Below are 27,314 nucleotides of genomic sequence, written 5' to 3'. Positions count from 1 at the left end.
GTGGAATTTAAGAAACAAATTGTAACAGTAAAAGGATAAAAAGAGAGAGATGCAAACTAAGAAATAGACTTTTAACTATGGAGAACAAAGTGATGGTTACCAGAAGGGAGATGGATGGGGGATGGCTTAAATAGGTGATGGGGATTGAGGAGTGCACTTATGATGAGCACTGGGTCTTGTATGAAGGTATTGATTCACTATATTGTACACCTGAAATTGATACTATAGTATGTTAACTAACTGGAATTAAAATAAAACCTTCAAAAAATAAGAAAGATATAAGACATTTCTCTTTTCACTACCTCATTGGAATAAGCAGATGGCAGCCTAATCACAGACCTTGGCTTACTTCTCTTAGAAATCAGGGGGATAGTAAAAATGAAACTACCAAATTTTCCTCTTTGTTCTTCTCTGCTGTTGTCTCATAAAGGCAATTTATTATCATTGTTAATCTTCCAATTAGGTTTAAAGAGTATTCTTCTAAGAATAATAAAGGAATGGTTCTAGTTTAATAGGAAGCTTCTGTTATCTCCCTCCCTTCTCTCCCAGTCTGACTTTTCACTTAAATTTCTCCTCAGTCATCTCAGAATTGGAAATAAATAGCTTAAAATTTATGTGTTCCTGGGAATGGTTTTCTTAAAATATTCTTTTTTTTTCCTTAAAATATTCTTGCTGAAATTTTTTTCTGTAACTTTTTTAGGAGAATAGGGAGAGTAGAGAAACCAGTGTGTCTCATTCTGTGCTGTAAACAGGTTAAATAAAAGTGCTGAGGTCTTGTTCCCTTCATCTCCTAGCAGTACAAGTAGGGTCTGAGGCAGCTGGGTCACCTCCAGAAATAAGTAGCCTTTTCTGTTTTCTCCTGGTACATTATGTAAGCATTATTGTTTTTCATTTATGTCATAAGGTGAAAATGTTTGGAAAGAATTGGAACAGAGAAGAGATGGCTACATATTGTGAACTTAAAAGCAGTTAGGGAAGGCTATGGTTTCCAAATGACAAATTTTGACTGTGTAAGGTCTTTGTTTCATTTTCATTTTAGACATGTGCAGTCAAATAGAAATCATTCATATATAGATGTATTTTATGTTTTCTTCAGCTATGTACATGTATAGTCTATTAGAAATATTTTCCAGATCAAATGATGATTAAAATCTATTTTTTTAGATCTAGATTAACTTCAAATAAGGCTGAGTATATCACAGTACATGGACATATATAGCTGACACTGTGTAACTTTTTTTTAAAACATAGTTACTTTCTGATAGGAAATGTAAGAAAACCTGAATAGGAAGGATTAAAGGGCCAAAATGTTGTATTTGGAATATGAAATAGATATTAAATAAGTAGATGGCTACAATTGAGCTATAATAATATTTTAACTGCATATTTCATTTTTACTTTAGAGTTGCTATCTAATTCTTTTTACAGTAGCTTTCTGAATGTTTACAGAAGCAACATCTTGAGTAAGTCTTTTAAGTTAACCTTACAGTATTCCTGTTTCTGTGTTTTAGTATTTTATTAGGACAGTTTGTTTTATGAGTAAATAAATATATAAACTACTTCTAAGTATTCAATTTTCAGCAATTGTGGTACTAGGTATTTACTCCAAAGATAAAAATGTAGTGATCTGAAGAGGCAATTGCACCCCAGTGTTTATACCAGCAATGTCCACAATAGCCAAACTATAGAAGGAGTCCAGGTGTCCATGGACAGATGAATGGATAAAGAATATACATATATACATACATAATAGAATACATACATATGTACATGCATAATAGAATACCACTCAGCCATCAAAAAATGAAATCTTGCCATATGCAATGATGTAGGTGGGACTAGAGGGTATTGTGCTAAGAGAAACAAGCCAATCAGAGACAATTATCATATGCTGTCACTCATATGTGGAATTTAAGAAATAAAGCAGAGGATCATAGGGAAAGGGGAGGGAAAAGTAAAACAAGACAAAATCAGAGAGGGAGAGAAACCATAAGGGACTTTTAAGCATAGGAAATAAACTGAGGGTTGCTAGAGGGGAGGGGGAGGTAGGGATGGAGTAACTGGGTGATGGACATGGAGGAGGGCACATGATGTAATGAGCACTGGGTATTATATAAGATTGATGAATTACTAAACTCTAATTAATGGAATTTAAGTTAAAAACCAAAGTATTCAGGGGCACCTGGGTGGCTCAGTGGGTTAAGCCGCTGCCTTCGGCTCAGGTCATGATCTCAGGGTCCTGGGATCGAGGCCCGCATCGGGCTCTCTGCTCAGCAGGGAGCCTGCTTCCCTCTCTCTCTCTCTCTCTCTGCCTGCCTCTCCGTCTACTTGTGATCTCTCTCTGTCAAATAAAAAAAAAAAAAAAAACCAAAGTATTCAGTTTAATATTTTGCTCTTTTTAGATTAATCTTTATTGGTTAGCATTTACACTTTAAAATGTATACAATTTATTATATGGACATAAACTTTTTGTGACAGAATCCTTGTAGGACCATAATATTAGCACTAATATACCACATTTATTCATTCAACAAATATTTATTTGAGTGCTTAATATGGTCTAGGCACTGCTGTAGAAGCTTGGGTTATATTAGTCAATAAAATGCATTCATGGAGCTTAATGTTCTACTACTAGTACTATATAGATACATAATACTTTAATGACATTGCTACTTTTCTTTATAAAACTTAAGTGTATCTTGATGCAAATACGGTAGTTAAATATATATTTAGAAAAATGTACTTCAAGAAATTAGGGTTGGGGCGCCTGGGTGGCTCAGTGGGTTAAAGCCTCTGCCTTGGCTCAGGTCATGATCCCAGTGTCCTGGGATCAAGCCCCGCATCAGGCTCTCTACTCAGCTGGGAGCCTGCTTCCTCCTCTCTCTCTGCCTGCTTCTCTGTCTACTCGTGATCTCTGCCAAATAAATAAATAAAATCTTTAAAAAAAAAAAAAGAAATTAGGGTTAAAGTTGTTGCTTTTTATTTGTTAGTATTTCTTTGGTGCCTTACCTTGTAAGCATTTTGTGATAGCCAGAGTGGATATTAAGGAATGGCTTTGATTAATTAATGTACTGTTTCTTGTCATATATATATAAGATCAAAGTTATAACAGAAATAACAGTTAATCCATGTGGATATTGAAATTAGAGTATTCAACATGAAATACCTGTTTGTAAGTTCTAATTACATATTCAGGGTACTTATTAACTGCAGTAGCCCTTATTTTCCTATATCAGTTTTTATTTTTTTCGACATTACTGTAAAGTAATTTGATTATATCCAATAGGATCAAAACTAGAATGGAATTTTTTGTACAGAAACTATTTTTACTAACTTTGCGCTAGCATTTTTTTATTGCTGACATTTTCACTTTAAATTACCTTTAGTATATTTGGGTTTATATATTTGGGTATTCCCTAAAGGCATTTGTTTTTTGCCAGTTGTAGAAAGGAGTTTAGTTTGACATTGGCTTGATAAGCTGTTTGTCAGTGGCACCCAAGACCACCCTCAGGTTCAGTGATTCACAAGACTTAGCATATAGTCATATTCAAGTCTATAATTTATTACAATGAAAGGGTACAAAGCAAAATATGCAAAGGGAAAAAGCAGATGGGGTAGAGTCCAAAGGAAACCTGGCGTAACCTTCTAAGAGTCTTCTCCCAATGGAGTCACCCAAGATGTACTAATTTCTCCAGAAATGTTATGATAGTGTATATAAAGTGTCATCTACCGAGGAAGCTCATTAGAGACCAAGTACCTAAGTTTTTTATGTGTTTTAAACACACTATCTGCCGGGCTCTTACCAAATCTCAGATGCCCAGAAAGAAAACAGGTTTGCTCAGAACAAACCACATTGTACAAACAGTCTAGGAACAATGAGCCAGTCTTATCAGGGGAAGTTTTATATTAGTACAAGGAGCCGTGTATGATTCAAGTGCCCAGACAACAGCATAGGGCCAGCCTTGCAAAGGAGGCTTTCTAAGATGAAATTTGATTTGATTCCTGAAGGATAGTGAAGCATAAAAAGAAGTTTTCCAGGTGACAAAGGGGAGAAAATAATATAAGACATTCAAGGAAAGCTATGGGTTCTTGCAAATATGTGACATGTTTAGGCAGTAGTTCATTGTGGTTTGAACATCAATACATAATGAGCTCTCTAGAAGTAGTGGAAATCACCAGGACCCAGACACAAAGGAGGAACTGATAATTTTTTAAATTTTTTTTTTAATTTTTAAAAAATTAATCTTTTTTTAAAGATTTTATTTATTTATTTGACAGACAGAGATCACAAGTAGGCAGAGAGGCAGGCAGAGAGAGAGGGAGAAACAGGCTCCCTGCTGAACAGAGAGCCCGATGTGGGCCTCGATCCCAGGACCCTCAGATCATGACCTGAGCCGAAGACAGAGGCTTAACCCACTGAAGCACCCAGGCACCCCAGAAACTGATAATTTAAACAGTAATTTCAGGAAGGTGTGCTGTGGAAGCCTTAGGGATATGCTAGTCTTGAGACTAGCAGTTTTGGTTTTCACCTACCCAGGAATAGGATACAAGGCCTTGACCCCTGTATAAGGTGGAGAGTTCTTTGAACCCACATTAAAGCTGAATCTCTTCAAAGGGTATGTAGTCCATTGACGAACAGGATAGAAAAAAAAATTTGCCTAGCAATCCAGGGAGATTTCAAGGAAGCTTAATCTGTTTCACCCTGGTCTCCAGGTTGAGAAAATTAGTTTCCTTGGATTCCTAATCAAGGGCTAACATAGGTTATGATTTGAATTTATGTTACTTGGTCTAAAAATCTCATGCTGACGGAATGCCAGGGTGGCTCAGTCAATTGAACTTGGGACCAACTTTTGATTTTATCTCAGGTCATGATCTCAGGGTTGTAGGATCAAGCCCCTTGTTGGGCTCTTCCCTCAGCAGGGAGTCTGCTATAGATTCTCTTTCTTCTCTTCCTTTGCCCCTCTCACCCATGCTCACAGGCTCTCTCTCTCGCTCGCTCTCTCTGAAATAAATTAATAAATAAATCTTTAAAAAATAAATAATAAATAAAAATCTCAAGCTGCAATACCTCAAAAGTAATCCTGCATTGTTGATCCCCTAGAGCACCTGGCAGAAACAGATGCAGAGTGGAGATGTATGATCTCTACCCAGGGTTCTCACGTATTACAGCTACATTGAAAGTGAAATGAAAATAAAAATGGTAGAATGGGGTGCCTGGGTGGCTCAGTCATGAAGCGTCTGCCTTTGGCTCAGGTCATGATCCCAGCGTCCTGGGATCGAGCCCTGCATCGGGCTCCATGCTCAACAGGAAGCCTGCTTCTCCCTCTCCCATTCCCTCTGCTTATGTTCCCTCTCTCGCTGTGTCTCTCTCTGTCAAATAACTAAATAAAATCTTTTTTAAAAAATGATAGAATACCTGAGGGAACAGTTAACTTTAGAAAAAGCAACAAAATAAGCAGTCAGCCTGACAAAAGTTAACACACAAAACAAATAACATAATTAGATTAAGGGCCTTTGATGATAATAGAAATATTTGATAAAGACTATATTATGTTTAAAGTGGTAATTTTAAAAACCAGAAGTGTACATTTATGTCAGAAAATTTAAAACTTAGATGAAGTAGGCAGTATTCTAGAAAAATATAACAAAATTTTTCATTTGATAGTAGCCAAAAATTAGAAATAATTTAAGTATTTCTGAGATGACGGAGGAGATGCTTATAATGCGTATGAGGAGAGCTAATAAATGATGAAATATTCATGCAGTAGAATTCTACAAAACAGTTAGAATGATTGAATAAGTCTCACTTTGAGTGAAAAATGAAAAACTACATTTAGTGAAAAGTCATAGAAAGATACAACCAGTATGTACTGCTTACATATAGTTTGAAAACATGAAAGGTAATGTACAGTTTAGTGATACATAAAAGCATACACAGAAATAGTAAATCCAGAATTTAGGATTTTATTTGATATAAATTTTATTTTGTTCTTTTACATTTTTTAGTATAACTGACACTCAACATTACATTAGTTCCAGGTGTACAACCTGGTTATTTGATAAGTTTATGCATTACGCTATATTCACCACGAGTGTAGCTGCCATCTGTCCTTTTACATTGCTATTACAATTTAATTTACTTTTATTGACAATATCATGTGCCTTTTATTCAGTGACCTAATTTGTTCTCTGTATTTATAGGTCTGATTATGCTTTTTATTTGTTTATTCATTTGTTTTTCTTTGTATTGTTTTTAGATTCCCTTGACTTACTCGTTCTGTAACTAGAGGCCTGCATCTTCCTCTCCCCTTCACCCATTTTGCCCAAGCCCCTACTCCTTCCCCTATGGCAACCATCAATTTTTTCTCTGTATTTATAGGTCTGATCCTGCTTTCTGTTTGTTTATTCATTTTTTTAAAATTCCATTTATGAGTGGAATCATATGGTATTTATTTTTCTTAGTATGACTTATTTCACATAGCTTAATAGAATTTAGATTTTAGGTACCTCAGAAAAACACAAGGGAAAGAAGAGAATGAGATTTGGTATGGTCACATATTAGGTGTCAGCTGCATCAGAAGCATATTTAGCAAGTGGTAAAATTTAATGAAGATAGGATGTGGGAACATGGCTGTTCAGCATATTCTGTATACTTTTGTGAATATTTAAAATATGTATAACAAAAATATGTAAAAACTCGAAATACTTTGCATTAAAAAGCAATTGAGGGAAGGTACAAAAACAGGTAAACCTTATGTTCCTAATTTTGAATCGAACTGTTTATGTTTAGATATTAAATAGATTATTTTGTGTTACTTTCTTATATCTTTTATAATCAAAGTTTGTGGGGAAAATAACAAAATGAATTAACATGATATGGTCATTCTGGGATGAATCCGTTTTTGTTTTCCAGACTTCTGTTAGGACTGTGAAATATTTCCTGCCCCTAAGATCTTTTCTCTCTTGATCTCCAAGTCCGTCTGTTTCTCTTCCCTCCCTCTTCTCCCTGCCTCTGTCTGTCTCTCTTTGGTTCTTTAGATCTTTTTGTCTCCTAGTCTCTGTTTCTTGGGGTTTGTGTTGGGAGTTATACTCTCTTGGCGTGGGGGCGGGGGGGGTGTCTCTTAGGGTCTCTGGTTTTTTAATTCCCTGCTCCCGGGCACTGTTTCTCGTAGTTGTACTTTCTTGGGGTGTTTCTCTTGCTTATTCTCTTACTTGTTGTGCCTGCCTCCCCTCCCATGTTTTTCTTCCTTTGCATTCATATATGCCTGTTTGTGTGTGTCCCACTCCCTCTCTCTCCCTCTTCTAGAGTTCAGTTTGTCTCCTCTACTCCACTCCCCACCTTGTGTCTTTTCCATACAGTAAAGCTCTCTCTTTCCTTGGATGGTTTTTTTGTCTCTTTTTGCAAGAGGGTGCCCTCCTTCCTCCTCATCCCTTTTCCCTCTTCCTCCTTCTCTCCTCTTCCCTTCTCTCCCCTTCCCTCCTCCCCATTTCTCCAGGTCTCTTTCTTAATCCTCTCTGGATCTTTGAGTTTCTTTCCTTATTTGCCTACTTATTTATGTTTCATTTATTTTATTTAGGTAAAGCTACTTCCTCTTCTAATCCAAGCAGCCCAGCTCCAGACTGGTACAAAGATTTTGTTACAGATGCTGATGCTGAGGTTTTAGAACATTCTGGAAAAATGGTACTTCTCTTTGAAATTCTTCGAATGGCAGAGGAAATTGGGGATAAAGTGTAAGTTTCTCTCCTATTTTTATTATATAAATGAACCTTTTTATAACCTTTCTGTTGTTTAAACAATTTATTGGAAGAAATCTGTTTTGTTTTCTTCCTGTCTGACGATGTAATTTCTTTAGTAGTGTAGTGATAGACAACTGTCTTCCTTCTAAGCCGCTAGTTCTGAGTACATATTCTGGTGGTTTCTTCAGTGCTATTTTCCCTTTCTGGCTGTTGCACCTTGAACTTATTTCTTTGAGCCAGGTCTCTAGTGGATATCTATATTTCACCATCTTTAAAAATTATTTTTCATGGGGCACCTGGGTGGCTCAGTGGTTAAGCCTCTGCCTTCAGCTCAGGTCATGATCTCAGGGTCCTGGGATCGAGTTCCACATTGGGCTCTCTGCTCTGCAGGGAGCCTGCTTCCTCCTCTCTCTCTCTCTGCTTGCCTGTCTGCCCACTTGTGATCTCTCTCTGTCAGATAAATAAAATCTTAAAAAAAAAAATTATTTTTCAATCCATGCAGTGTGGTTACTACTTTATTGAGATTTTTTTTCCCCTAAAGTCACTCAGTGACCTTTTAACCCCCAAATCTAATGGGTACCTCTCAGACTTTATTTCACCTCTTCGACTATTCTCTGTCTTTTCTCATTTGTTTTTGTTCTTGGCCTCATCCTTCAAATTACAGTTCAAAAAACATTTAAAATTTTGAACCAAGACAAACCATAAGAGACTCTTAATCTCACAAAACAAACTGAGGGTTGGGGGCTGGAGGGAGAGGGTGGTTGGGTTATGGACATTGGGGAAGGTATGTGCTACGGTGAGTGCTGTGAAGTGTGTAAACCTGGCAATTCACAGACCTGTACCCCTGGGGCCAATAATACATTATATGTTAATAAAAAAATAAAAAATTATTTAAAAATTTTGAACCAGACTTACTTTTTAGTTCGTTACAACATCCCAACATATGTTCGTAAAATATTTTTAACATGTATCTGTGATTCTTTTAATAACAATTTAACATAAGGCTTAAAATAAACCTCTTATTTAAAAAAGTTTCAAACTTAGTTCCTTTAACTTTTTTGGGAAGAGAATAGATCCAAGGCTAGTATTTCTGTACCATCTTTTAATATACCTCTACTATTAACACATTCTGATATATATACTTGTATGTCTTTTCACTGGATAGTGAGTTGATTAACCACTATACCTTGCACTTTGTAAGTACTGACTAAAATTTATTTTTGCTGTATATTGCCACTTTTTTTTAATACAGAAACAAGTGGTTCAGATAAGGGATGATGTTGACCTGTCATGGAATGGTAGTATTGGAGGTAAAGGATATGTTTTGGAATAGAAACAATAGGATTTGGTACATTAATGCAGGGCAGTAAGAATGTGAGAGTAGTCAAAGATGACTCCCAGGCTTCCAGACTCAGTGGCTGGTGGATCATGGTGTTATTTACTAGAAGGGAGAATAGTAGCGAAGAACTAAGTTTATTAGAGGTAGTAAAGAATTCTGCTCTGGCCATGTTAAGTTTCAAAGGCCTATTAAATACCCATGAGAGATGCAAGTAGAAAGTGGGTATTTGAATTCAGAGTTCCTAAAAGTTTGGGAGAAATTATTGCTGTGACATGCTCATGCTTTTTTTCTGCCATCAGTGTAGGTAGTTTAAAATTTTTATTTGCGTACCATACAAAAATTTTAAGAATATGAAAGGGATTTGGGTGGTTTTTTAATTTCCTAACCAGTGCAAGAATCTCCTCTACCATGTTCATCATAGATCTTCTCCTAACCTCTCCCATGATAGAACATTTGCTATTTCAGAAGACTACCTATAGTTGAATACTTCATATTTTTAGAAATTATGTCCTTTAGTTTGTACTTTATCCCTATAGCTTTTTTCCTTATGGTTTAAAATTAAACATATCTCCTGCCTTTTTTAAGACTCCTAGTGATTTTTTTTTAAGCTATAAGTCCCAAATGAAAGACATTATCAGTGTTAGGACTATAAAACTATGGCATTTTGATAACTGTGATTACCGCTATTTTTTATTTGTTCAACATTTCCTTGTGGAAATTTTCAAACATAAAAAAAAGCAGAAAGAATTTTACAGTGAATATTCATATACCTGTCACCTAGAATCTATACTGTATCCTGTATTTTATTGTACTTTCTTTATTACATATCTGTTTATCTATTCATCTTATTTTCCTGATGCCTTTCAGTGTGGGTGGCAGACATCAGTACTACTGTTTCAGTTGTCTCTTCTTCAAAAAATAGTGGGTTCATCTCTCTTGTCACTTTTAGCTTTTTTTCTGAGTTCGTTGATCTATTCTTTGTATGGCAGTTTCAGTCCTGACCATATGGTCTTGAACATACTTCAGTTTTTTGGCACCCATCTCAAGATATGGTCATAGTAAACAAAATACTTCAGCTGAATTTTGATTAACACAGAGTTGTAGTGAAACTGGTTCTTCTTTATTCTGGACCCTATACTCCCATCCATGTAATCCAATAGAGAGGTTTTCTAACATCTAAATAACACTGTTGGTTCATATTAAACTTACGGTCAACTGAGACTCATTTTTTTTTTTAAAGAAGAACTGGTGTCAAATCAGATTCATTTATTCTCTATTTGTGCAGTTGATCTTTCGACCCAAGTGAAAACTTGATATTTCATGAGGCAAGAGATAAATGAATTTTAGTGATTTTTAGCCAGTGGTGTGTTGACAAATGTTTGACAACTGACTTACAAAAAATGATAACAGAGAAAGCAAAGAAGCGCGTTAAGCCCTAATTTGTGGCATTTGCTAATAACCATGATAAACTATTCTCAACTGTGGCCAATCTTAAGCTACCAACAGTAGTGGGAAGAAAGGCTACCAATCCACTTTCCTATTTAAAACAAGTTACAGCTAATTCCAGTATACTATTGGATTCAGCCCAGCCCTTCTCACTTATTTTATGTCATTTTAGCATTAAATTTTGGTTGAATTTTAATTTCTAGTTTTTTTGATATGTGTGAATTTGATTTGTATTGCTTCTATATTTTTATATGGGTCATTAATAAAATACATAAAGCCAAAATAGTTTATACAAGGATGAAAATTATTACCAGTTAGGGCAGTAGTTGTTCATCTTATCTGCAACTAGAAAAAATTAAGAGATAACCAATAGTATGTAGCCAATTAGTCCTAATAACACCTTTCTCATAGTGAGATTTTTCTGAGCTCAGTGGTTCCCAGAACCAGCTTTAATGCAGACTCAAGTCAACCTTTTTCCAGAATAGTACCCCAAATTCCAGATTAATTCCAATTAAATAAATAATTAATATTTCTAAGAATTTAAGTTTCCCAGTTATAGGAACTGCTGAAAACTTAATTTGTAGCTCAAAAAGAATTGATTCAATAAAGTGTTTGATTCTAGGAAAAATAATTAAGGGATCAAGACTGTTGGCGGGCGCCTGGGTGGCTCAGTGGGTTAAGCCGCTGCCTTCGGCTCAGGTCATGATCTCAGGGTCCTGGGATCGAGTCCCGCATCGGGCTCTCTGCTCAGCAGGGAGCCTGCTTCCCTCTCTCTCTCTCTCTCTCTGCCTGCCTCTTTGTCTACTTGTGATCTCTCTCTCTGTCAAATAAATAAATAAAATCTTAAAAAAAAAAAAAAAAAAGACTGTTGGTCATTTACACTGAGTACTAGGAATACATAATTTCCTTACCAGTATTCTAGGAGTACCAACTGGGAAACAGTAGAACCGCATAGTGCAGAGTTTAGGAAGTCATATACAATAGCCAGTGCACATGTTATAAACTCCAACAGCTGTTTCATAACTTGAGTTGTTCTTTTTAGTTCTACTACTAAATCTGAAGACTTCAAGCAGTGAATGTTGAAGGATCTTCTGGAGTCATAAAAGCATCTCTCTCCTATAGTACAGCTTTCAGAATCAAATAATACCAAACAATATGCTTGGACAGGTGTCTAGTTCCTTGTATACTGACCTACTTTTATTGCATATATAAGGGAGAGAATGAGCCCTCCTTTATCCTTTATTCTCTTTCTAGATTTTTTCATTTCCTGTGTAAAATTATGTCCACTTCTCACCAATGGGATAGATGAGAGCAGTGGTTTTCACACTGTTTTTCAGAGCCCATGAAAGTTGGTGAAAAGAGAAGGCTAGAGCAGAGGCTGAGGGGCCAGTGACACTTTTACCTTCTTCTCCCCCCAAGGCCTGAAGCACCCTGCTTTGTTTGTTTAAAAAGATTTTTTTTATTTGAGAGAGCGTGAGTGGGGGGTGGGTGGAAGGTGGATCAGAGGGAAAGGGAGAGAGAATCTCAAGCAAACTCCCAGCTGAGTATGGGGCCTGACCTGAGGCTCGATCTCACAACCCTGAGATCATGACCAGAGCCAAAATCAGAGTCAGATACTTAACCAACTGAGCCACCCAGGCGCCCTTTTATTATTTGTTTATTTATATTCTATGTATATGTATCTTACATATTTTTTCAAAGTTTTAATTTAAATTCTAGTTAGTTAACCTACAGTGTAATGTTTCATGTTAAATAGATGATGAGGATTAAAGAGCGCACTTGTTGTGATGAGCACCAGGTTGTTGTATACAAGTGCTGAATCACTATATTGTGCACCTGAAATTATTTATTACATTTTAATACCACATAAAACTTAATGTGAACAAATGGTTTTCGTGGCTTAAAACAGGAGTTAGAAAACTACTGGGATGGAGAATCAGGAATCTGCAGACATGTTTGAAATGGAACAACAAAGTATTTTAGAATGTTTACAAGCCTAAAATTACTGAAATACTTTTAGTAGTTAACACTTTTTTTCTCATATTCTCTAAATAGTTTCTTTTGTACACTAAAAGTTTTTAATTTTGATGAAATCCACTTTATCAATTTTTTCCCCATAGATCATACTTTTGGTGTTATGTCTAAGAATTGTCTAACCCCAAGTTAAGAGTATTTTCTTCCTGGAGTTTTTATAAACATTCTACAGTTTTACATTTTAAAATTAGATTTATGCTCTATTTTGAATTACTTTTTCTATAAAGTGGGAGGTTTAGGCCAAAGTTCATTTTTATTTTTTGCATATGGATGTTGAATTTTGCCGAGACTGTCAAGACCATTGTTGAAAAGATCCTTTTTCCACTGAATTGCCTTTGCCAATTTGTGAAAAATCATTTAGCTAACTGTTTTGTGTGGCTCCATATCTGGCCTCTGTATTCTCTTCCATTTGTGTTTGTCCTTTAATCAGTACTATACCATTCTGATTATTCTAGCTTTTTAAGTGTTGAAATCATATAGAGTTAGGCCTCCAACTTTTTTAAAGTTACTTTGGCTACTCTGTTTTGGCTACTCAGCATTCTCATATAAACTTTATAGAAGTTAATTTCTCAAAATTCCTACTGTGGTTTTGATTAGAATTGTGTTGAATTTGTAAGTCAATTTGGGAAGAAGTGATATCTTTACTATGTGACCCTTCTAATCCATGAACACTAATCTGTTTTTTTAGCCTTGTTTTCAGCCAGTCTCTCATATCTCTGGACTTGATTGAAGATTTTCTTGAATTGGCCAGTAGGGAAAAGACAGAAGATAAAGATAAACCTCTTATTTATAAAGGTGAGTTACAAACAGTTCTGTATCGTAACTTTTTGAAACCTTCATTTAAACATGTTATACAAACATTTTAACAATAAAAAATACTCCCCAGACACACAACTTTAATATATCCATTTTTCTGCACATTATTCTTATCCTTATCTACATAAATATGGTCTTTATTATTGCAATTATAACATGAAGTAAGATTTTTTTGTTCTTATAAAGAGCTTTATTGAGATAATTCACATATCATGCAGTTCATCCATTTTCAGTAAGCAATTCAGTGATTTTAGTATTTTCATAGAGTTGTGCAACTGTCACTACAATTTTCAACCTTTTTAATTACCACCAATGAAACCTTGTACCCTTTAGCTATTACTCTCCTACCCCTGCCTTCTGCTTCTTCAGATCTTAAGCAGTCACTAATGAATCTACTTTCTATTTCTACAGTTTGACCTATTCTGAAACTTTCATATGAATGGATTCATATAATATGTAGTCTTTTGTGACTGGCTTCTTTCACATAGTATGTTTTCAAAGTTCTTCCATGTAACATATGTCAGCACTTCATTCATTAGGCCTTAAAGAGCTAATGATAAGTGAGTCGGGGGAAATTGGAGAGGGAGATGAACCATGAGAGACTGTGGATTCTGAGAAACAAACTGAGGGTTTTGGAGGGGAGAGGGGTGAGGGGTTGGGTGATCCTGGTGGTGGGTATTAAGGAGGGCACGTACTGCATGGAGTACTGGGTGTGGTGCATGAACAGTGAATCTTGGAACACTGAAGAAAAAATAAAATTACAAAAAAAAAAGTTTTCCTAGGAGACAATACAAGAAAAAACTATCTAGATTACCCATCATCATTCTTTGACCATTACTTCAGGAATAACACAATATTAAATTAGCTCAATTTTGAAAAACAGAAAGAGCTAATAGTATTCCATTGTATGGATAATACCCACATTTTTATTATCCATTTATTTATTCCTAGATATCTGGGTTGTTTCACCTTCTGACTATTGTGGGTAGTGCTGTGATAAATACTTGTATTCAGATTTTTATTTATTTAAGCATCTGTTTTCACTTCTTTCAGATATATACTTAGGAATGGAATTATTAGGTCATATGGTAATTTTAACTTATTGAGGAACCAGCAAACTGTTTTCCAGTGACTGCACTATTTTACATTTCCCCAAGCCGTTTATAAGGGTTCCAGTTTCTCCACATCTTCACCAACACTTACCTTCTGTTTTGTTTTGTTTTATTACAGGTATACCGTAGAGGTATTGCGGGTTTGGTTCCAGACCACCACAATAATGTGAATACTTTAATAAAGGGAGTCAAATTAGGTTTTTTTTGGTTTCCCAGTACATACAGAAGTATTTACACTATACTGTAGTCTTTTAAGTGTGCAATAGCATTATAGCTAAAAAAATGTATATACCTTAATTAAAAAATACTTTATTGCTAATAGATGCCATCATCCGAATTTTCAGTGAGTTGTAATTTTTTGCTGCTGGAGGATTTTGCCATGATGTTGGCTGACTTATCGGGGTGGTGGTTGCTGAAGATTGAGATGGCTGTGGCAATTTCTTAAAATAAGACAATAGTGAAGTTTGTGGCATCGATTGACCTTTCTTTTCACAAATGGTTTCTGTGTAGCATGCAATGCTGTTTGATAACATTTTACCCACAGTAGAACTACTTTCAAAATTGGAATAACGTCAGTCCTCTCAAACCCTGCTGCTAATTTATCAAATAAGTTTATATTCTAAATCTTTTGTTGTCATTTCAGTAATCTTCACAGCATCTTCACCAGGCGTAGATTCCACCTCAAAAAAACACTTTCTTTGCTCACCTGTGAGGCAACTCCTTACTTGTTCAAGATTTATCATGACATTATAGCAATTCAGTTCTTTCTTCAGGCTTCACTTCTACTTCTAGTTCTCTTGGTGTTACAACCACATCTGCAGTTACTTCTCTTAAAGTCATCCATGAGGGTTGGACTCAACTTCTTCCAGACTCCTGTTAATGTTGATATTTGATCTCTTCCCATGAATTACAAATCACAAATTCTTAATAATGTGTAAAATGGTGAATCCTTTCCAGAGGTTTTTTTTTTTTTTTTTTTACTCTTTTTTCTTTATTTATATTTTAGTTATCATACAGTGCAATATTGGTTTCTGGAGTACCATTCAGTGATTCATCACTTAGATGCAACACCCAGTCCTTATCACAAGTGTCGTCTTTAATACCCATCACTCGTCTAGCCCATCCCCAACCCACCTCCCTCCAGCAGCCCTCAGTATGATCTCTATCTTTGAGAGTCTCTTATGGTTTCTTTACGTCTCCCCCCTACGCCACGTTAATGTGTTTTCTTTCTGAAAGTCCACATATGAATGAGATCATATGGTATTTATCTTTCTCTGACTGACTTATTTTACTTAGCACAGCACCCTGATGTTCATAGCAGAAGGTTTTCAATTTACTTTACCTAGATCCATCAGAGGAGTCGCTATGTAAGTTTTGAACATGAGTCCTCCTACTTTGTTCCTCTTCAAGATTGTTTTCACTGTACTGGGTCCCTGGCAATTCCATATGAATTTTAGAATCACCTTGTAGATTTCTACAAAGAAATCAGCATAGGGATTCTGATTAAGATTCTGATAGGGAGGGGTGCCTGGGTGGCTCAGTGGGTTAAAGCCTCTGCATTTGGCTCAGGACATGATATCTGGGCCCTGGGATCGAGCCCCGCATTGGGCTCTCTGCTCAGCCAGGAACCTGCTTCCTCCCTCTCTCTGCCTGCCTCTCTGCCTACTTGTGATCTCTGTCTGTCAAATAAATAAAGAAAATCTTCTAAGAAAAAGATTCTGATAGGGATTACATTGAATCTGTATTTCATTTTAGGAAGTATTGCCATCTTAACAGTATTAAATCTTCTGATCCATGAACATAGAAAGTTTTAGCATTTGTTTAGGTTTTTAATTTTCTTTCACCAGTATTTTGTGGATTTTAGTGTATACTTATTCTTACTTATTTTATTCTTTTTGATATTGTAAATGGAATTTTCTTAATTATATTTTTGGATAGTTACTTGCAAATGTTTAAAAAATGAGTTTTGTATATTAACTCATTTATTAGTCCTAATAGTTTTTAAGTGAATATTCTTATTTATTTATTTTTTAATTTATTTTTGTTTTTTATTATGTTATGTTAGTCAACATACAGTAATTCATTAGTTTTTGATGTAGTGTTCCATGATTCATTGTTTGTGTATAACACCCAGTGCTCTATGTAATACGTGCCCTCCTTAATACCCATCACAGGGCTAACCCATTCCCCCCACCCCCCTCTCCTCTGAAACCCTCGGTTTGTTTCCCAGAGTCCATAGTCTCTCATAGTTTGTCTCCCTCTGATTTCACCCCTTTCATTTTTCCCTACCTTCTCCTAATGTCCTCCATGCTGTTCCTTATGTTCCACATATAAGTCAAACCATGTAATTGTCTTTCTCAGCTTGACTTAATTCACTTAGTATAAGCTCCTCCAGTTCCATCCATGTTGATGCAAATTGTGGGTATTCATCCTTTCTGATGGCTGAGTAATATTCCATTGTATATATGAACCACGTCTTTATCCATTCATCTGTTGAAGGACATATTGGCTCCTTCCACAGTTTGACTATTTTGGACATTGCTGCTATGAACATTGGGGTACATGTTCCCCTTCTTTTCACTACATCTGTATCTTTGGGGTAAATACCAATAACCAGTAACGAAATTGAACCAGTGATCAAAAACCTTCCAAAAAATAAGAATCCAGGGCCCGATGGATTGGATTCCCAGGGTAATCCTACCAAACATTTAAAGAAGAAATAACACCTATTCTTTTGAAGCTGTTTTAAAAAATAGAAACAGGGGCACCTGGGTGGCTCAGTGGGTTAAAGCCTCTGCCTTCAGCTCGGGTCATGGTCTCAGGGTCCTGGGATCGAGCCCCACGTTGGGCTCTCCACTCAGCAGGGAGCCTGCTTCCTTTCCTCTCTCTCTGCCTGCTTCTCTGCCTGCTTGTGATCTCTGTCTGTCAAATAAATAAATAAAAATCTTTAAAAAATAGAAACAGCAGGAAAACTTCCAGACTCATTCTATGAAGCCAGCATTACCTTGATCCCAAAACCAGGCAAAGACACCATCTAAAACGAGAATATAGACCAGTCCCTGATGAATATGGATGCCAGAATTCTCAATAAGATCCTAGCCAGTAGGATCCAACAGTACATTAAAAGGATTATCCATCAGGACCAGGTGGGATTTATCCCTGGGATGCAAGGGTGGTTAAGCATTTGCAAATCAATCATGTGATAGAACACATTAATAAGAGAAGAGATAAGAACGATGCAGTTCTCTCAATTGATGCAGAAAAAGCATTTGACAAAATGCAGCATCCTTCCTTGATTAAAACTCTTCAGAGTGTAGGGATAGAGGGAATATTCCTCAGTTTCATAAAAACCATCTGTGAAGAGCCCACAGTGAATATCATTATCAGTGGGAAAAAGCTGAGAGTTTTTCCCTTAAGATCAGGAACACGGCAGGGATGCCTACTCTCGCCACGGTTATTCAACATAGTACTAGAAGTCCTAGTAGCAGCAATCAGACAACAAAAAGAAATAAAAGGTGTTCAAATTGGCAAAGAAGTCAAACTCTCTCTTTTCACAGATGACATGATGCTTTATGTGGAAAACCCAAAAGATTCCACTCCCAAATTATTAGAACTCATATAGCAATTCAATAATGCGGCAGGATACAAAATCAATGCACAGAAACCTGTTGCTTTTCTATACACTAACAATGTAACTGTAGAAAGAATTTAAGTGGTTATTTAAAGGAGTTTCCATATACAGGATTATGTCGTTTGCATATCCAATGTGGATTACTTCTATTTCTTTTTCTTGCCCAGTTTCCAGGTTAGGACCTCTAGTACAGTGTTGAAGTGGCAAGAGCAAACATCCTTTTCTTGTTCTTAATCTTGGGGGAAAAGCATCTGCGCTTTCACCATTAGGATGGTGTTAGTTGTAGTTTTTTCATAATGCTGTTTATCAAGTTGAAGAAGTTCCCTTCTATTTCCAGCTTTTTAACTGTTTTTTTTTTTTTTTAAATCATGAATGGTGTTGGATATTGTTAAATGATTTCTCTCATCTATTAAGGTGATCATACTGGTTTTTTAAAAATTCTACTGATTTGGTTCATTACTTTGAATGTCAGATGTTAAACCAACCTTGCATACCTGGGATAAATCCCACTTGGTTATGGTGTATAATTCTCTTATATGTTCCTGGATTCTCTTTACTAGTATTTTGTTGAGGATTCGTGCATCCTTATTCATAAGATATAACTAGTTTTCAGTTTTGTTTTCTTTTAATATCTTTGTCTGGTTTTGATATGAGGCTAATATTGGCCTCATTTAATGAGTTCGTAAGTTTTCCTTTCCCTGTTTCTTGAAAGAGTTTGGGAGGAATTGGTATGAGTTCTTTAAATGTTTGCCAAAATTTAGCAGTGAAGCCATCTGGACCTGGGTTTTTCTTGTGGATAGTTTTAATCATCATCATCAACACTTTGTAAAATATACCTAACATGAAATTGAACACTTTCAGAGTGAAAAAGCAACCTACTGAATAGGAGAAAACATTTGCAAATCATGTATCTTGTAAGGGGTTAATATTCAGAGTACATAAAGAACTACTATAATTCAATAATAAATGGATGACCTGATTCAAAAAATGGGCAAAAGATTCAAATAGACATTTCTCTAAAAGATAATATACAAATGACCTAGAGAAACACACAAATAAAAACCAAAATGAGATATAACCTCACACTATTAGAATGGCTATTGTCAAAAAAAAATCTGTAAATAACAAGTTGGTGATGATGTGGAGAATTTGGAACATTTGCACACTCTTGGTGGGATTATAAAATGATACAACCACTGTGGAAATCAGTATGGCAGTTCCTCAAAAAGTTAAAACTAGAATTACATGATCCAACGACACTATTTCTGGGTATATACCGAAAAGAATTGAAAGGGTATTTTTTTAAGATTTTATTTATTTATTAGAGAGAGTGCATGCACACAAGCAGGGGGAGCAGCAGGCAGAGGGAGAAGCAGGCTCCCCACTGAGCAAGGAGCCCCATGCGGGACTCAGTCCCCAGGACCCTGGGATCATGACCTCAGCTGAAGGCAGTGGCCCAGCCGACTTATATCTTAAAACCACCCTTTCAGAGCCACCCAGGCATCCCTGAAAGGGTGGTTTTAAGATATTTGTATACCCATATTCATAGCCACGTTATTCACAATAATGAAAAGGTAGAAAGAATCCAAGTGTATATTGGTCGATGAATGGATAAACAAAATGTATATATACAGCGGAATATTTTTCAGCTTTTGAAGGAAATCCTGTCACATGCTACAACCCTGTCGACATTATGTTAAGTGAAATAAACCGGCACAAAAAAAGGTGACTACTGTGTAAATTCATTTATTATTTCATTACTTCACTTATCTAAAGTAATCAGATACACAGAGAAAGTAGAAGAGTGCTTACTGTGGGGAAGGGGAGAATGGGAAGTTGTTGTTTAGTGGGTATAGAGTTTTAGTTTGCAAGTATAAAAAGTTCTGGAGATCTGTCAACACAACTGAACTATACACTTAAAATGGCTAAGATGGTAAATTTTATGGTATGTGGGGTTTTTTTGTTGTTGTTTTTTGTTTTTTAACCACAGTATAAGAAGTTACATAGCCAGCTGCTAGTGGAGGTTAGGTAAAACAGGAGTTTTGCTTGTTTTGTTTTGCACCAAATCTTTCTGATTTCTCTGTCTTCTATTAAAATACAAATTTTAAAAAACTGGTAAGAGATATGGGACAAACTACAACTGCGTTTACTAGTCATTGGCAGAATAGCTGGTAGGTACTCATCAAAATTTTTTAATTTAATGTCCATTAATTTTATATATATAAATCTGTTTTAGAGAGTAAAGAAATCATTACGGGAGTTTTAAGTTGTTTGTCCCATATTTCCTGTACAGCTGGTTTGGTGTTTACAAATTCTTTTAATTTTTGTTTGTCCTGGAAGCTTTTTATCTCTCCTTCTATTTGCAGTGATAGCCTAGCTGGATATAGTATTCTTGGCTGCATGTTTTTCTCATTTAGTGCTCTGAATATATTATGTCAGTTCTTTCTGGCCTGCCAGGTCTCTGTGGGTAAGTCCACTGCCAATCTAATATTTTTACCATTGTGTGTTACAGACTTTTTGTCCTGGGCTGCTTTCTGGATTTTCTCTTTGTCACTAAGACTTGTAGGTTTTACTATTAGATAATGGGGTGTGGACCTATTCTTAATGATTTTGAGGGGGGTTCTCTGTACCTCCTGGATTTTGATGCTTGTTCCCTTTGCCATATTAGGGAAATTCTCTACAATAATTCTCTCCAATATACCTTCTTCTTCCCTCTCTCTCTCTTCTTCTTCTGGAATCCCAATTATTCTAATGTTGTTTCGTCTTACAGTATCACTTATCTCTTGAATTCTCCCCTTGTAGTCCAGTAGTTGTTTGTCTCTCTTTTGCTCAGCTTCTTTATTCTCTGTATTTGGTCTTCTATATCACTAATTCTCTCTTCTCCCTCATTTATCTTAGCAGTAAGAGCCTCCATTTTTTATTGCACCTCATTAATAGCTTTTTTAATTTCAGCTTGGTTAGATTTTAATTCTTTTATTTCTCCAGAAAGGGCTTTTATTTCTCCAGATAGGGTTTCTCTAATATCTTCCATGCCTTTTTCGAGCCCAGCTAGCACCTTGAGAATCGTCATTCTGAACTCTAGATCTGACATATTAGTAATCTCCGTATTGATTAGGTCCCTAGCCTTCAGTACTGCCTCTTGTTATTTTTTTGTTTGTATTTTGTTGTGTTTTTTTTTGCGTTGAGTTTTGTCGCCTTGTCATTTTATCCAGATAAGAATATATGAAGGAGAGAATAAATTACTAAAAGGGTGGCAAAGACCCCAGAAAAAAGTGTGTTAACCAAATCAGAGAGACCCCAAATTGTGGGGGGGAATAAAAGGGGTAAAAAGAAGTTCAAAAAAAAAATTAAAAAAAAAAGAAAATATAGATATTAGACTGGGGATTAGAACAGAGCCACCCACTTAATTTTGGGAGTACTTTGGTCTCTTAGCAGAAACTACCTCGCAAAATTTTAAAGGAAGAAAAACGTGTGTGTGTATACACACACGCACACACACAAAAATAAGGGTAAACACGATGAAGGGATGGAATATGACTGTAAAGATGAACATTTTTTAAAAATTCTAAAAAAGTTGGTAAGATAAGTTGGTTGGGAAAAGAAAGAAAAAGAAAGTGGAGAGAATTTGCTCTAGCTGGAGATTAGAACAAAGCCCTGTGCTAGATTTAGGGTATATTTTGATCTATTAGAAGAAGTTGTATCCCAAAAATTTTTAGAAGAAAAACCCTATGTTTTTACAAAAAATAAAGTTAGATACAATCATGGATAAAATATGACTATAATGATGAAGGTTCAAAAAGATTTTTTTTAATGAAAGCTGTTGTTAAGATAAACTAGTTAAGAAATGTTAAAAGAGGAAAGAGTAAAAATTAAAAGAAATTAGAATAAGAAAAAAATAAAATTAAAAAAAAATTAACTTTGCAAGACTAAAGAATCAGGGGGAGAAAGCCATGAATTCCATGCTTTGCTTTCTCCTTCTCTGGAATTCCGCTGTTCTCCTTGATAAGTGAGTTTGGTCTTGGCTGGATTTCTTGCTGATCTTCTGTGGAGGGGCGGGGGCTGTTGTAGTGATTTTCAAGTGTCTTTTCTGGAGGCAGAATTGCACTGCCCTTGCCAGGGGCCCGGTTAATTAATCTGCTTGGGTTTGCTCTGGGGAGCTTTTGTTCCCTGAATGCTTTCTGTAGAATTCTGGAGGATAGGAATTAAAATGACGGCCCCCTAATCTCTGGCCTGGAGGAGCAGAGAGCTCAGGGACCCAGTTCTCAGTGTGCCCTTGGAGACAAGCGCTCGGTCACTCCCATCTCCCTGGCCTCCTGCTGTGTGCTGAACTCACCCAGCCTGTGACCAAGCATCTCTGTCTCTAGCACACAGCCCCACCTGGAGTCTCCAAACCCAGCAGATCACTGTTGCTCTTCCAGGGAGGTCTCCCCAGATCTGCCACTTGTGGGGCCCCTGCTCAAAGAGCAGTGGTCTCACTGTGCCACAGATCACTATTTAAGGTAACCCCGAGCTGAGAGCTCACTTCTTGGCTCCGTCTCTGTAGCCGCCTTCCTTGCTGTAATACCTGCGAACTCTGCGATACTCAGACACCTATGATCCTTTGGTGACCCTGTGGGACCTGAAATCATGTTGTCCCCACAAGGGCTCCACCCCCTCTTCGCCTATGGAGCGATGTCTCTCACTGGAGAAGACATTTAAAAGTTCAGATTTTGTGGTCCGTTGCTCCGCCTCTTGCCGGGAGCCGGCCTGTCCCCCACCCCCATAGTCTATCTTCCTGTCACTTTGGATTCGCTTCTCTGCAGAGCCTACCTTTCAGAATGCAGGCAATTTTCTGTTTCTAGAATTGCTGCTCTTCTTCACTTTGTTCCCCTGTTGGATTTGTAGGTGTTCAGAATGGTTTGATAAACTATATAGCTGATCTCCTGGTACCTGATATCATTTCAGTCTGCTACTCCTCCGCCATCTTGACTCCTCCCCCTATATCTTTTGTAGTATAGTTTGAGATTGGGGAGCATGATACCTCCAGCTTTGTTCTTTCTCAAGATTGCTTTGACTCTTCGATGTCTTTTATGGTTCCATACAAATTTTAGGATTCTTTGTTCTAGTCTGTGAAAAAATATATTGTGATCTTTTTTGTCTGATGGTGGTACCTTGAGTACTCTTGGAATATAGTGCTATTGTTTTTAATTTTAATTTTCTAATTCTGTTGATAATATTGATAATTTTTTCTCTTCTATTCATTTTAAATATAATAACTTTTTTGGGAGCCTGGGTGGCTCAGTGGGTTAAAGCCTCTGCATTTGGCTCAGGTCATGATCCCAGGGTCCTGGGGTCGAGCCCCACATCGTGCTCTCTGCTCAGCGGGGAGCCTGCTTCCCTTCCTCTCTCTCTGCCTGCCTTTCTGTCTGCTTGTGGTCTTTGTCTGTCAAATAAATAAATAAAATCTTAAAAAAAAATAAATATAATAACTTTTTAGGAAATATAACCCCAGTAACATCCTGTGTAAGTTTTAGGCAGGTGGTGTCGTTATTTTTAGACAGGTGCATTGGTTGCTTAGGTCACTGTAGTAATGAAAAGGAGCATTTGCTCTTCAGTTAATACAATACGACACACTTTGTCATTGGTTTACTGAGATGTTTACCTAGTAAAAAAGGTAGAATTCCTCTTTTTCCCCAATCAAAATCTTACATGGAATATTAGTACATTGGGCCTGGGTTGCTAAAAAAGTGAAGAGATCTCTCCTCCTTTCCTAACTGGGGTTAAGAGTCACCACTAAGCCACTGCCTCATTAGCAAACCTTAAATTAGCTGTTTACAGAACCCATAATGTATTCCAGGGTTCATTTCATTTTATAAATATAAGGTACCTACCATATGCAAGGCACAATCTAGATGCTGAGGATAAAGACGCTAACAAAAAAGAACAGGTCCCTAACCTCCCAGAGACTATACTTTTGTTAGGGAAGACCAATAAGAAACAAACAGGAAATGTATAGTTTAAAAATGCAATGGAGAAATAATGAAATACTTTAAAGGTGATAGGGAGTTCTGGGGGAAAATACGTAAATTGGTCAGGCAAGGCTTTATTGATGTCCCTCACAGAACTGGACATGCAGTAGGTCCATAGTAAATATTTGCTGATCTGGCAGGGTATCACATTGTCCTTACCTGGGTATTCTTTAGTTATTTTCCATAGAGAATCATGCTCTGGTGATGCATTTTTTTATGTGCCCCTTAATGTTTCAGTGCTAGGTATATACTGGCAGTTTTTAATCTTTATCACTACTCCCTTCTTTGTTTCTGAGGCCCCTCCTTATTGATATGTCTTTAACATATGTTCTGGTAGTGCTTCATTATCTGAAAGACAAAGTACCAGAAAAGTTATATCATTTTATTCTGCTATCATGAATAAATGGAAAATGCCCATTTTACTCTATACCTGTAGTACTGTAATTACATTTTCCCCATCTTTAATGGGTAAAAACAATTGTCATTTTTTTAGTTTTTATTTTCTTACCACTGGCAAGATGGAATATTTTTCCATATGGTTGTTAGTTTATATTTAATTTAATAAATTATCTTCAAAAAACATTTGTTTTAACTATTAATCAGTTCAGTTTATCACCACCACCATTACTACTATTACTACTACTGCTGTGTACTGGACACTGAACTAGGTTCAAGGAGTATTACAGGAAATCATGTCATAGAGATGATCACATATAAATGTGCCCTAGTAGAGACAGATAAAATTTGATGTGGGATCCTGGGTGATATATTAAGTACTCAGTGAGCTTAATTACTATGTGACAGGCACTGTTCTAAGGGGCTTTTTTTCTTATATCAACTCATTTTAAAAACCTGGGATTTTTAGAAACAATCCATTTTGGTGACTGACCTATGTTGACTTTATCACTTTTTAAGTGTTGGATTCACAGAAGTAGTAGTATGTAGATTATTCTTTTGTATTATCAGAGAAAGGTGAGTATGTTGAAATACTTCAAAAATATTAACATCATATTTTATTTATGATTAGCATATTAACTTTAATAATTACCCTATTCGGGTAAACAGTTAATGGAAATGTGACTCCAGACTCTTTTTTATACAGCCATCTGTCTCAAATTCTTTTTTCCTTAGCTGTGTGTATGCTTTTATTTCAATTGAAAGAAATAAAAATCACGAATAAATAAATAGACTTTCTTACCAGTTGCTAAATTTTCAGCAAGGATATTCTGTGTTTTCAGTATAAGTAAAGATATGGGTAAGTAAGAAACATGTTGAAAAGAACCTTTTAAGGGAAGTACTAAATTTAAGTAAAAAGTTTGTTGAAAGATCTAAATCTCAGTTTTATGAACTTGTTTTTATGTTAAGATTCTAGGATGCGACTCTGGAGGGGAAAAAGTAGTATTTTATAATTTTACAATTGTAAATGTTTTATGTTTACAATTTACAATGTTTACAATTAAAAGAACTAGGATGGAAATTATGTGTCATAAAATAGAAAAATGTCTTTAGTACTTAATTTGGTATTTTAGTTTTAATGTAAGTCTTGGGTAAATTTTCATCTCACTGTCCAAAAGTTGATCAGTATCAACTTGTTAATAAGGGAGGAAACCTGGCCATTTACAGATTTAATTAAAAGTAAGCTTCATGAACATAATTCAGTTTAACCGTATTCTTTTGATAGTTTTAAAGGTTTCTAATCAAGGAAATCTTTTATGAAATTCACATATAGATGAAATACTTTTTTAAAGTACCTTTGCTATTCAGTATCTATTAGAAATAAATCTGTGGGAATTTATTTGTTAATATAGTGAATTACACCTTGATTAAAAAAATTTAGGGGCACCTGGGTGGCTCAGTGGGTTAAAGCTTCTGCCTTTGGCTCAGGTCATGATCCCAGGGTCCTGGGATCGAGCCCCACATCGGGCTCTCTGCTCAGCAGGGAGCTTGCTTCCTCCTCTCTCTCCCTGCCTTCCTGACTACTTGTAATCTCTGTCTATCAAATAAATAATAATAATAAATTTTTTAAAATTTATATTTCACTATGCTATTAAAATATATATAACCAGATCTTAAATGGTGAGCAGGGAAGAAGATCTGTTATTACTAGCAGAACAATATATATCAGATCTCTCTTTTCTTTTCTTACTAAATTTTCAGGTGAAGGGAAGTGGCTGCGAAACATTGACTATTACCGTTTAGATGGTTCTACTACTGCACAGTCAAGGAAAAAATGGGCTGAAGAATTTAATGATGAAACTAATGTGAGGTAGGAAACATTTTTTGTTTGTACAGAGAGGTTTTTTTGTTTGTTTTTGTTTTTGTACAGAGAATTTTTAAAAAAACAATTTTAAATCTGGGATGCCTGGGTAGCTCAGTCGGTTAAGTGGTCAGCTCTTGATTTCAGCTCAGGACATGATCTCAGGGTCATGAGATCAAACCCCATATTGGGCTCTGTGCTCAGCTCAGAATCTGCTCATCCCTCCGCGGCCCTCCCACCCCCTGCTCATGCTCTGTTGCACTTGCACTCTCTTTCTCTCAAGTAAATAAAATCCTTTTTTTAAAAAATCCAAAAAATTTTTAAAAATCTACAAACAGTTGGGGCATCTGGGTTGTTCAGTGGGTTAAGCCTCTGCCTTCGGCTCAGGTCATGGTCTCGGGGTCCTGGGATTGAGCCCCGCATCGGGCTCTCTGCTTAGTGGAGAGCCTGCTTCCCCCGCTCCTCTCTGCCTGCCTCTCTGCCTACTTGTGATCTCTCTCTCTCTGTCAAATAAATAAATAAAATCTTTTAAAAAATCTACAGTTAAGTTCACTCGTTATAGTATATATTTCTACAATTTTTGACAAATACAAGATAGAGTCAAGATATAAAATGTTTTCATTGCCTCTCAAGAAATTCACTCATGGAATTATAAAGTTAGAGCCTTTTGAGTCTTACTTCTTTCATGTAGCAAAATATTTGAGATTTATTCATTTTATTGCATATGTCAATAGTTTGTTTCTTACTAGTTTGTTTATTGTTGAGTAGTATTCCATTATATGGATGTATTAGTTTGTTTAGGCATCTCCACTTGAAAGAGTTGTTTCCAGGTTTGGGAGTTAAAATTGAAGGTGCTCTCATGTGTAAATTCTTGTGTGACCCATTGATATTTCTAGGAGTGCAATTGCTGGGTTGTATGATAAGTTTGTGTTTA

At 36.1% G+C, this 27,314-nt stretch overlaps 1 protein-coding gene across 7 annotated transcripts in view; it reads left to right on the top strand.

Moving 5' to 3' along the window:
• The window catches only part of ATRX (ATRX chromatin remodeler), a 315,263-nt gene that overhangs the window by 238,233 nt on the left and 49,716 nt on the right, over nt 1-27,314 (top strand). For all 7 annotated transcript variants that reach the window (XM_047714735.1, XM_047714739.1, XM_047714738.1 and 4 more), the window contains 3 exons: nt 7,578-7,731; nt 13,245-13,351; nt 26,281-26,389. In XM_047714735.1, the coding sequence (XP_047570691.1) occupies nt 7,578-7,731; nt 13,245-13,351; nt 26,281-26,389 (370 nt within the window). The remainder of the gene's footprint in view (nt 1-7,577; nt 7,732-13,244; nt 13,352-26,280; nt 26,390-27,314) is intronic.

Source organism: Lutra lutra, chromosome X (genome assembly GCF_902655055.1).
Source record: "Lutra lutra chromosome X, mLutLut1.2, whole genome shotgun sequence".
Taxonomy (NCBI): domain Eukaryota; kingdom Metazoa; phylum Chordata; class Mammalia; order Carnivora; family Mustelidae; genus Lutra; species Lutra lutra.
This window is presented reverse-complemented; position numbering and strand designations above follow the sequence as displayed.